Raw genomic sequence first — 11860 nt, 5'->3', positions numbered from 1 at the left:
CGCATCAAGTGTGTGTGTGTGTGTGAGAGAGAGAGAGAGAGAGAGAGAAGAGAGAGTGTTCCAAAATGTTTAAGCTATCTCGCGTGCTGCCTTCAAGTTGCAGGTACTCACTACAAAGCAAACCTTGCTCACTCATCCATTACTTACTTTTTCCCTTTCGTTCCGTTTCAATTATCAACTGGGTTTTTTTACTTTCTAGACACCCCAATAATTTTCTATTGAAAATATAACTGTTGCCATGTTACATAAACATAAATGACACATAGAATGAGAATCTCACTCAGTGGACTATACTTATGCAAAACAACATATGCTTTTAATAATGTAAAAATCTACCTAGTAACATTATAAGGTACATTTAAGTTTTGCAATTTCTTAAAATTAGATGTTTTCACTTTCTTACTCATCACACACAAATTACTATTGTGAAGCAGGCATCAGCTATTGGAAGTGTTGTCGTCTAGGAAAGTTGAAGTTAGAGACTGTCTACGGCATCGGCATGATACCTATTCAGCTGGGTTTTCTACTGCTACAAATAACTATGCTGCTAAAGGCATTGCTTTATACATAAGTTTTATAATTTTGCTACTTCTTATTCAGGCTGATGTTTAACCGGGCTTTGATTCTGTTGTTCAATTATGAACTTGCAGGATACACTTCGGATCGGATATTTGCTCCTTATTGTGTTTACAAGGGAAAAGCTGCATTCTCATTGAGTCCTTGTCTTCCGACTTTCACCAAGTTGGATGTAAGCTTTTTGTTTCCTTTTCATGATTTATTGAATACAACTCTTTTTTGTGGTGTTAACCAATACTTTATATTTAATTAATTCCACTTGTCATAGTCTGGGGTTGTCGTAGTTGAACGGCGCGGTTCAATGATGATGATTTTCATGCATGCTGTTGGGGAGCGCAAATATGACCGGGAGAAGAAACAGGTAATTATTTTTGCTTCTGCGCTGTCTATGTTTACTCTCTTGACCGGGGATCAGCCCAGCTAGCAAGGTCATTTGCATGGTTTGGAAATATATAGGTTGTGACATGTTTTTAAGATTTTTTTTTTTTGGGGCGATAGAGAGCAACAAGTTGTCAAGTTGCCCTAATATCTTGTTTCTGATGTTCTGTTTGATACTTGTAGGAGGAAACAAACATAGAATCCTTTGACATTCCATTATCTCTCTCTCTCTCTCTCTCTCTCTCTCTTATAGTAATTACATTTTTGTAGAGATTTGCTCTCTCGGCAACTGAAGTTGGTTCTTTGATAACCATGGGCCCCCAAGATTCCTGTGAATTCTTTCATGACCCTGCAATGTTATCAAGGTTGGTTTAATGACTTTTGGATTAATTTTTGATGGTCAATTAATTATCTTATGAGAGAACTGTAATGGGATTGAATTATAAATACATGTAGCAATAAACTATTGATGATAATTTATTTTATGTTTATACCATTTTAAAGTTGATTAGTGATGGTTTAGTAAGCACCTTATGCTGCAGTAATGCTGGTCAAGTAAGGAAGAGCTTATCAATTAAAGCGAACAACAATGGCTATTTCGTGTCTTTGAGTAAGATTTTGTTGTTAATTTTTCTCCTTTGCCACTTACTCTAGGTTGCATAATGTATTCCGTATTCTTACCAATTGTGTCACCTTCTTTGGCAGCTGTTGTCAACAACCTGTTAAATACCAAAGAATACTTTAATGTTCCAGTCACAACTGCTGAATTTGCTGTGATGAAAACAGCTTGCAGTGTATGCCTTTTTTCCGCTTAGTTTCTCTTAAGATTATGTCATTTATGCCAATTACATTATATCTTTCACAAGTTATGGGCTGCTGAGTTTCTGCTTGCAATATGTAAGTAAGAAATAAGAATAAGAGGTTATCTATTATCCTTTTATCAACAATTTTCTTTCTAGCCTAAAGGGGATAAAGAAAATAATTATCCTGTCGTTTTGTGTGGCTATTATTCCATTAAGAAACACAGTTCTTGTCTCGAAACCTTGGTTAATACAATAGAAAAATGCCTTGAATCTTAATTCAGCATTCGTGGTCCATTATGTTTAGCAGCTTTCTGATCCAGAATTTAGAATTTTAGAGTGCCAGATAGCTTTCTGTTTACATTTTTTATTAGCATTGTTGAACTGGTATTGCACATTTGGTCATGTCGGCAAATCACTGTTTTTGTTTTCAGGTGATGGTGGAAATATAGTTGAATGTATGTTATTTTGTTTACTGTAAAAAAACTGTCATACCTATAACATTGACTTCATGCATAATATACTGGAGATAGGTAGAACTCAAAATCAATATTTTTAAATCTAGATCAATTATTGAACCGGTTAAGGCACTGGTTTAAAAGTCACTCACAAGTTCAATCGTAGTTGAACCATGGTTGAACCAGTGACAATTAGATATATATTTTTTAATATTGTGTAATATGTTAAGTAATAAATTAGACCATATAAAAAACCAATAATGAGAGGCTAAATAATAATCATTCAGTAAATATTGCAATGAGTAAAACAAAGGAAGGATAACCATTATGTTGTTTAGTTTTTCAAAGTCCTTCATTGATCAATGAGTAAAGCATCCAAACATACAACATATATAAAGGCTAAGAGGAGGCTATATTTGCAAGTTTCACATAAGATAGTGAATAGAAAATCCATACAACATATATAAAAGCTAAGAGAGGGGTAAGTCATCTCATGCATTGCTTATACATGGGCCTTTACAACTTGGCATTAGGCCTTCATCTGACTTAAAAATTTTTTTTGGTTGAATTAAAATAAAATAAAGGTATGAACTAATTTAGCCAGTTCTGTGGGCTGCAAGACACCTTCATGGTTTTTCTGGTCAAACCAGCCGGTGCTGTCCAGTTTTTCATTTTTTTACCAATGCTCAAAATTGCTGTTAGTTGTTGGTTTAGAATCCAGTTCCTAGCCCCTGCTTTTGTTTTGAGTGGATTTGGATCCAGTCATATATATGCAAATCTTCTTTTTTCCCCATGCTTTTAATATATTTTTGCTGCTGGTTAAGAGTTTTGTCACTTGCCAATTTGCTTATTGATGCAGTTTGCATTGCCGCACATTATGGGTTGGGACCGTCTGACAAATCAGCAATCCAGAGGCACAGTTGGAGGCACAGTTGGCTTTCAATCAAAGGTGGATCCACAAGTTTTAGACTTGGAATGGGAAAAGTGAATTGCAGCAGAGAAATATGAAATGGATCCTTGTTTATGCTGCAATGCCTTTTTGTATATTATCAATTCGATGACAAGGATTGCTTGAGGAAGATAACTTGTAATCTTTAAGCAAGAGATTTGAGAAGGATGATGATTGATTCGATGTCAATGCCATTTCCAAATTAGTCATGTTATTGTATTGTGTTGATGTCTGCAGGTCTGGTCATCTGCTGGATTTGTCAACTATTGGCTGTTAAAACGTTATCAGTCATATGTTCATGGCAACATATAAAGAACATCAGTGGTTATATGCTGGCAAGTTTATTCTGTAAAAGGGCAGTTTAACTGTTATTAGTGATTATGTGCAGTCTTTGTTCTTGTCTGTCTCCCTATGGATATAAAGGGCATCCAGAAGATTACATCTTCGTCATTTGCTTTTCTCTCCATTAAGTCGACCCTGAACTTAATATTTTATTTATTTTAAAATAATTGTTTCAAATTATTTGTTACCGTAAAAAAATTATGAAGTACACTCAGTATGGTTTATTTATGCAGATAAACTCAGTAACTATCTGATAATATAATTATATTAACAACTATACTACTAGTATCATATTGTATAAGGGTTTTACAAGAGTTATGTTGTAGGAAAAATGATTGTGTAATGTTATAGAGATTCGTTTTGCGTGTCATAGTTTTTTTTTTTGCTTTAAAAAGTGTGGGCCCCACAAAATGTTGTGTGTGTAGGAAAGTTTTTCTGGTCATGTTAAATGACAAACTAAAACCCCATTGTTTAATTCTCAAATAAGTGATGTATAAAAATAAAATAAAAAATCTCAAATAAGTGGGTCAATATTATAATCTCGAGTTTTTAAAAAATTTCTGACTATATTTTTTCGTTTAAAATTTTCGTAGAATAGTCTAGAGTAGTCTACTCTAGAATGGGTTAAGCAACACTTAAATATTTTTAAATCAAATAACTATAAAGTCCGATTGACCCAAATCAAATTTATTATCCAACATATTATTCTGATATCATTTTTTTTTTCAATATTGTTAAATATTTATTACTTGTGAGTTGTATTTCATATTTTATTTTTTAAATTTTAGGGAAAAGTGTATGTCTTTTTAAAGGGTACAAATTTAGGTCATTTTAAGAGAGAGGGATATATAGAGGTGAGACTTACACCTTTATTTTTTTGTCTTTATATTTTTTAGTTGGACCCACATCTCTGTGTCTATTTCTCTTTTAAAATGACATAAATTTGTGTCATTTAAAAGGATACACACTTTTCCCTTAATTTATTATAAAAAAATCATTGATAAATATTTGATAGCACTTCATAAGAGTGTTTCAACATCGACCCCTTGTATTTAGAGTCGGCAAAACGGGCTCGGCTCGGTTGGCCAACTCGTCCTACCAGCTAAACGGGGCGGGGTGGGCTCGTTTTTTGGCGGGTTGATGGCGGGCATAGGCGGGCCGAGGTTGGTTAGTGTAAAATAGGATCGGGCTGGCGGGCCAACTCGTCAAACAGAGCGGGGTGGGCAGAGTTTTTCAGCCCAAATTCAAAAGCAGGGCGAGCTGGCTCATTTTTTGGCGGGGTGGGGCGAGACGAGGTGGGCCACTTTGCCACATCTAATTGTATTCTTCTCCTACCTTCATCAGGTTCTACTGTTTTACTTTTACCTTCTTTGTAAGACTTGGTTAAACTCTTATTACCTAAATAAATGAATAAAATAATAATAATGAACCTCTCCGGGTCTTCGCGGTCTGGATTATATCGGTTTTGAAGCAAAAATTATCTGATCCAATTCCTTCGGTTTGATCATTTAATCACTCATTTGGTTTAAATTTTTTTAAAATCTGATCCAATCCAATTTATTTTTATTCGGTTTGGATTAGATAGTTTTTTGGTTTTTTGAAAAGTCTAAAATTTCAGCGATACAAATCACTAGCTGTATCAAAATAAAGTCATTCAAAGTTACAAATCACGAAAAATCAAGTCTTCAAACTAAAACAAGTCTTAGAACTCTTGAAGAGTTAAAATAAATTAATTGAAGTAAAAAACTAAAATAAGATAGCTTGCTATCAATAACATCCAAAATTCCAAGTCTACAAAACAACAATATTTCAAGTCACCATCTTTTAAAAATGATAAATACATAATACATTAGATCAATTTGAATTGGATCTGTTTTCATCAATCAAACTGAAAATCGATCCAATTCAATTAAAATATGTGGGTTTTTTTTGATTTTCAATTAATTCGGTTATCGATTTTTTGGTTCGGTCACCGCAATTTGGATTGGTTGATGAAAACTCCAATGAACCTCAGCGCGTATATTTGACTATATATTTATACAAAAAAATATTTCTGCAGTTACTGCAGATAAGTTATTTACATTTACTCCCAAAACGACGTCGTTTTGGGATTGAAATATTAAAAATTTAGAATTATAAAGACTATGATAACACTGAAATAAATTAAAATTACCAAAACACCATGATTTTTGTCCCAAAACGACGTCATATTTGGCTTACTGCAGATAACTTATCTGCAGTAATTGTAGAAAAAGCGAACCCATATTTATAAGTGATGCACTCATTGTTAATTTTAAAATTGTGCATCTGCACGTGTATATTCTATTTAGGAATTGATACCACATAAAATATTGTTATGATTCCAATGCAAATTATTGGTTGAATATTCTATTATTGATGATTAAAATTGAGAAATCTTCAATCATAATTTTATATTTAGCCTACAATCTCTGGATAAAATCTTATGACAGTAATACATTTAAGAAAAATTAAAAGTAAAGGAAAAGCAAAATTAAGCATGACATTTCATAGATCAAGGTCGTTCAGCATAAATTTTACATGAGAAAGTGACATAAAGCCATTCAATGAAAACAAACAAAAAGGAGGAAGTGACATGAACAAAAATGAAATGGCTGAATAATAATTATATATTTACGTACAAGTAAAGAATGTAACAGTAAGAGAAGATATTACTTCCACGTGAACTAATTCCAAATATAAGTGTACGTGATGATGGAGAAAAATAAATGTGATCATCATGGACACTTTGGATTGTTTCCAGGCCCACCATAGTAGAAGTATGTGCCCCATTCATTGCTGTAGGAGCTCTTGATGTCATAACAGTTTGTGTTCTCAGCTAGGGTTAATATATTATGCACCGAAGCTAGACTATTATCTGTGTCTACGATCTCAAGGTTCCTGAAGTAGCTTGCTTTTCCAAAGCCATCATCGGCGAAGTGACCGGAACCCATCTGGGTGGAGGTGTGTTCGCCGTTGGCCCGTGTATTCACCACCTCACCACCCCATTCCACCATGGTGGCATGGTCCACTAAGTGTGTGAATAACTCTGCTGGCCAGTATCCTACCAATGTGCTGTCACCAAAACTCATCCACCAATTTCCAATTTTTGGATCCTAATTAATATTCAAAAGATAATTAGGTAATTAAATTTTTTTATATAATTGATATTGGATCATACATTTGGAGAAACCAAATGCGTATTAATAAATTTGTACGTGGAAAAAATATTAACCTTCCAAATGAGTATGGTAATGTCATATTGGTTGGCTTCATAAGATGAGATAGGAGAAATGGCAGCTCCAATGGCTATCCTGTTATTAGTTTGCACAAAACCAGCACAAAGAAGGTTGTAGCATCCGGTTGCTTGATATGAGTCACTCTGCATCACCCAAAAAATTAAGCAAAATTTATAAAGCAGCACTCCAATACAAGTTAATTACATTCCGACAATTGTTTTCTGGATAATAAATTAAATACATTGAAGCTGATAAGTTATTTCTATGGGAAAGTGCCAACCTCCTAACTTGATTTGCTAGTCCATAGAATTAGTTATGGGATTATTATGATGACAAATCCTCCCTGCATATATAAAATGTACGTAGGGTACCAACTCACAGTAGGCAGGTTCATTTAATTTTAACTATATATGTATCTTTGTTTTATTTAGTCATGAATCACTCTAAAGGTCACAACACATATATAACAGGTAAGTTTAAATTAATTAGGCCTTAACTAATTCTTGTGATATAATGTGATGCATACCTGGATTGCTTAGTTTAAATTTGTGCCCTGACTATAAACACATATAATAGCACCATTATTATAGACCCTTATACAACACTTGCCAATATTATATAGTTCAAGTATATAAATTTATCAAATTCCACTTTAATAATTTATGTGAGAGAGATGATATATGTATGAGAGGAGAATGAAGAAAAGAGATATATGAATGCTGACCGTCCAGTAAGTGAATAATCTGGGCCTGCTGTCACCATAAAGCTCCGGACTGACCTGACTAGTAGAACAATCAAAGCTTCAGAGACTATTTGGTAAAGTTAGTTTCCTATTTCTCCACATTGAATGCAATTAACTAATGTTCCTTTGCTTCAAGCAACTAACAAAAAAATAATTAATGATTACAAACTTACAATATAAGGTATTTGAAAGAGAGACAAAGCCCCACTACACTAGAAGTCTAGAATACTACAAAAGAAAGAACCACCAACCAGATAACTACACTAGAACTACGAAAGAAAGTAACACAGAACCAAATAATGGAGCAAAAACCACATCCATTCAGGTGCAGGGAGTATAGAGATACATCCATTTTGCTGGAGGGAGTTTGGATACGAAAAAGAGATAAAGTAGCAATTTTGATTGGATAATATTCAAAGGAAACAGCAAACAACAAGTACGAGCGATTATGATTGTAATGTCAATTATGTAATAAAGCAAATTTTTTTTTTGTTGAGATATTCCAATCGGTTCATCGCTTCGCGGCCAATCCGATTCGGAACGGATCCCGAGATTAAGACTTTAAACTTCATGGTAATTGAGAGGATCGAACACATATTCTCATCCTCATCTGTTCAATTCTCTGAAGCCAACTGAACTACTATCATTTCATTTAATGTAATAAAACAAAATATGACACTACACAAAAATTTAAATCAATGTGCTTGTACCAAAAATTTGTTTTTGGGATCATTCAGAAAAAAGAAAATTACAATGTTGTTTAAAGAAGTATATATGTATAAATATCATTATTTCATATAGCAAAAAAAAATATATATCATTATTTCGATAAGGTTTTGTTTTTCCAACTGATTAAATTATTAAAAAAAATTCATCAAAAAGATATATTTTTTTATGAAATTTTGAATAGAGAGAGTAGAGTTGGAGATTATTAGAATTTAGAAAGAATACCTGCCATCCAGCTTCTATGCTGTTGAGATCTGAGCCATCAAATGATCCAGAAAGAATCCAAATTTGAGAGAGACTAAATTCGTTGATTACTTGGATGGATGGATCCCACACATTTATTGTTGCCTTTGCCCCATAAACCTCCTGTGATGACCCTGTATATGCAATTGCATGCTACACACACAGAAAATAATTAATAATGCAAAATTTCCACTCAATCAAAACATTTTTTAAGAATCAAAATAAAAATTACAAAATATAATATTTTAACCACGTAGATAGTATTTTTTTTTTATTAAGAGTAAGAGAGGAACAAATTCAAATTATGTGAAATTAAACTATCAAAAACTTTTTCTAGATCATATACATAAACTTTTTTTTAGTATTATGTATTCAAAGTTAATGTATTATTATTATTCTTGGACCACAAATTTACTATCTGTGAATCCTGTTTCAGATAATAAATTGCTATATAACAAGATATTATTAAAAAAAATGTTAAAGTAATATGGCTCATTAATTGGTACAGAATATGTAGAGCTGCTGCAGCCCGAGGGAGGTAAGATGGGATGGGATCATCTGATATGTTAATTATTTAGCAATTAATATGCACAAGTACCGTACGCGTCACTCATTTACTTGTATAATTAAAATAAAAACGGAATATTTATATAATATCTAAATTAAATAAATTCTAGCGGGCCCTGGTCAAAATCATGTTACGCACGTGTTACATTGTCTACTCATGATTTCATATATGTAACTTGCGGGACATTAAAAATAAACTATCAATTATTTTTCCTGCTTGGAGTACCACTTTCACATTTAGAATCGTTGAATTTCACATTTTCTGGGTATTATATTTACCATCCTTTTAAATCAAGTATTATAAGTACATAATCCATGCATGTTTCAAATTATATAAAGACTGAAAGATTTGATTCCTTAAACCAAAATGATATTTACAGATTAAAAATCTTGTCAAAATTAAGATATACTCAAAAGAAAATAAATCAGACTATAAATGTGATATGGACAGTCACATGTAATTTGAATTATAGTAGCTAGCTAACTAGTGACCATAAATAGAGATGTTCCCTTAAAAAAGCTTGGAGTAATGTAGAGCAAAGAAAGGAGCATTAATTTGTTTGGTTGAAACGAAACTTTGAAAGCAAGTTGAGTTGCAAAACAATATGAAATGATGATGATAGGGACAGAGAAGGCACGCACCTCATGACCATTGCCACTGACTACATCGGGGGCATCACTGCGGCGAGAGAGAGGTATCCGTCGCTGTTTCTTGCCAAAGTCATATAAAGACTTTGATCTTAACACGTCATGCACCGTGCTCCGCCGTATGGGAATGGTTCCCTTTGGACACCTTGTTCCATTTTGGTGCCACATTTGCCATGCACCACCACCACCACCCTCACTCATCTTCTCATCTCTCTTCACATTCATCCCCCTTGGCATCTTTGGTGGCACCTTCTGTTATATATGTTAACCAAACCATACAAAAAATTATAACCCTAATAAAATTAATCAAATTGATGTAGAATATATATGAAAATCACACGGAGAAGATGCAACTTCAAAAAGGGAAAGACAAAAGTAGTGAAGTTATTAGATTCATATCTATATATATTATACATACGATCTCAATGAATGAAGGAGGTTAATTTGTACCTGGATCTTGTGATTCTTTAAAAGAGGGTGATCTAAAGCTGGTTGCTTTCTTTTGTGAACACAATCAATGAGATCACCATCTGGACTCTGAAGAAATATATAAGATCCAACAGCAAGTACTCATGAATTATAATGATTATACAAAATAAAGAAAGAAAGAAAGAAAGAAAAAACAATATATTTATATGTATGGTCATAAAAATCTCAACCTCTAATCACACATACACAAATGTAGTACTAGCTAGTAATATTATATAATTACCTCTATTGTGAGGAGAGGGGGCTTGTTAATCTTGTCCAAATGCCTCTGAATCCTTTGGAGTCTCAAGCTACTGACTTGCCTATAACTTGTGTAATTTAGGGTTGTTGATTCAACTGCAACCATTTGTAGAAGGAGGGTGGTGAAAAAGAAACCAAGAAGGAGAAGATAATGATGAGGAGGAGCAGAACAGGAACACCTTCTCTTCCTCTCAACAATACCCATTTCTCTTTCAGTGCCAACAAAGAAAATGGGTAAAAAAAGAGAGAGCTAGAAAACCATTACTAGGAAAGCAAATAGCACAAAGTAAATCTGACTTTCATGGGCATTTCCATTTACCATACCCAGACACTATCACTAACAAAGAAAAGAAAGTTGGAAAATGACTTGTAGTAAGGACAACGTAGGAAGGTAAACCTCTCTCTCTCTCTCTCTCTCTTTCTATCTCTCTCTCTTTCTTCTCTCCTGTCTTAATAGTATTAATGGTGAGGAAGGAATGGTAGTTGAGGTTAATTAAGCTGCTGCTCAGAGACCCTCTTGGACCTTCAGCATCAAGATCATGATTGCTTTGCATTTGATTCATGTATATTAATGGTACATGATGAAGCTCTACACATTCATTTCAAAGATTTTTGGTGCTGTTAAAAGATTGCACAAACGTTGAAGCAAGTAGAGAAAATTTAAGAGGAAGAGAAAAAGAGAGAGTTGTGTGGCCTGGCTACCTAGCTGGCTGGCTTCAAAAGTTGAAAGTAATTCAAAGCATTATAAAAACACAAACCTACCCAACTGAAAAACAATACCCCTTTTATTGCACTTCTTCAATGTGTATCTGCCACTATACACTTTGCCATTAATATTTCCCTCCAAAGTCCAAACCCCATACCTTCTTCTCTCTCTCTTTTTTTTTTTTTTTTTTTTTACTTTATATCTTCCTTTCCTTCACAGTATAATACAATGTCCTTTTTCTTATTCATTTTTGAAAGAAAAAAAAAAATGACAAATTAAAGTGGGCACTCGATCAATTGGTGCAGGCTACGTTCCACCGACTTTTCAATATTATCGCCTAAATGTTATCCAAATTATGTGATCATGACTCTAATGAACGAACTAGTATTAACCGTATTCACCTTTTTATTTTTTATTTAACCGAAATATAAATTAATCCGTATATATCGTAATTTAATATTAATTAAAGTATTAATCTTCACTTTGTTTCTTTTTTCTGAGGATCGTCGTATCAAAAATTAAAATAAGTTAAGAAAAACTTTGATTTTACTTTTGTAAGAGTAGTATATGTAGAACAATAATGTTTCATTTTTTTTTAAAGAATTATTTTTCTGTCGTTATTTTTGTGAGCAAAAGAAATAGCCAAATCATGGGACTACAAAAAATTCTCTGGCTTGTTCGTCTTTCAAGGTTCTCATTTACGCGTGTACTAATCAAAGTTTAATTATTTTTTCTCCCT

The 11860-nt window shown here is 33.2% G+C and overlaps 2 protein-coding genes across 3 annotated transcripts; one reads left to right on the top strand and one right to left on the bottom strand.

Annotated features, from left to right (window-relative positions):
* LOC133309602 (single-stranded DNA-binding protein WHY2, mitochondrial) lies at window positions 1-3541 on the top strand. Its single transcript, XM_061510402.1, has 8 exons — window positions 1-103; window positions 432-553; window positions 651-748; window positions 845-937; window positions 1225-1319; window positions 1497-1564; window positions 1660-1748; window positions 3072-3541. The coding sequence occupies exons 1-8, from the start codon at window positions 66-68 to the stop codon at window positions 3198-3200; spliced, it is 732 nt and encodes a 243-aa protein (XP_061366386.1). The 5' UTR covers window positions 1-65; the 3' UTR covers window positions 3201-3541.
* Window positions 3542-6141: 2600 nt separating this feature from the next.
* On the bottom strand, window positions 6142-10529 carry LOC133309604 (protein neprosin-like). Of its 2 annotated transcripts, none has more exons than XM_061510405.1 (7): window positions 10399-10529; window positions 10137-10223; window positions 9681-9938; window positions 8454-8624; window positions 7485-7538; window positions 6757-6903; window positions 6142-6637 (listed from the first exon to the last, which is right to left on the bottom strand). In XM_061510405.1, the coding sequence occupies exons 1-7, from the start codon at window positions 10519-10521 to the stop codon at window positions 6260-6262; spliced, it is 1218 nt and encodes a 405-aa protein (XP_061366389.1). In that variant the 5' UTR covers window positions 10522-10529; the 3' UTR covers window positions 6142-6259. The 2 variants fall into 2 exon arrangements, with proteins under 2 accessions (XP_061366389.1, XP_061366390.1); XM_061510406.1 differs by having other exon boundaries at window positions 9681-9935.
* Window positions 10530-11860: the final 1331 nt, after the last annotated feature.

The sequence above is a fragment of the Gastrolobium bilobum genome, unplaced genomic scaffold, assembly GCF_033153095.1.
Source record: "Gastrolobium bilobum isolate Gb01-03AN ecotype WA unplaced genomic scaffold, APGP_CSIRO_Gbil_v1 utg10104, whole genome shotgun sequence".
Classification (NCBI taxonomy): Eukaryota; Viridiplantae; Streptophyta; class Magnoliopsida; order Fabales; family Fabaceae; genus Gastrolobium; species Gastrolobium bilobum.
Note: the sequence above shows the minus strand (reverse complement) of the source record. Positions and strands in the feature narration are given on the sequence as shown.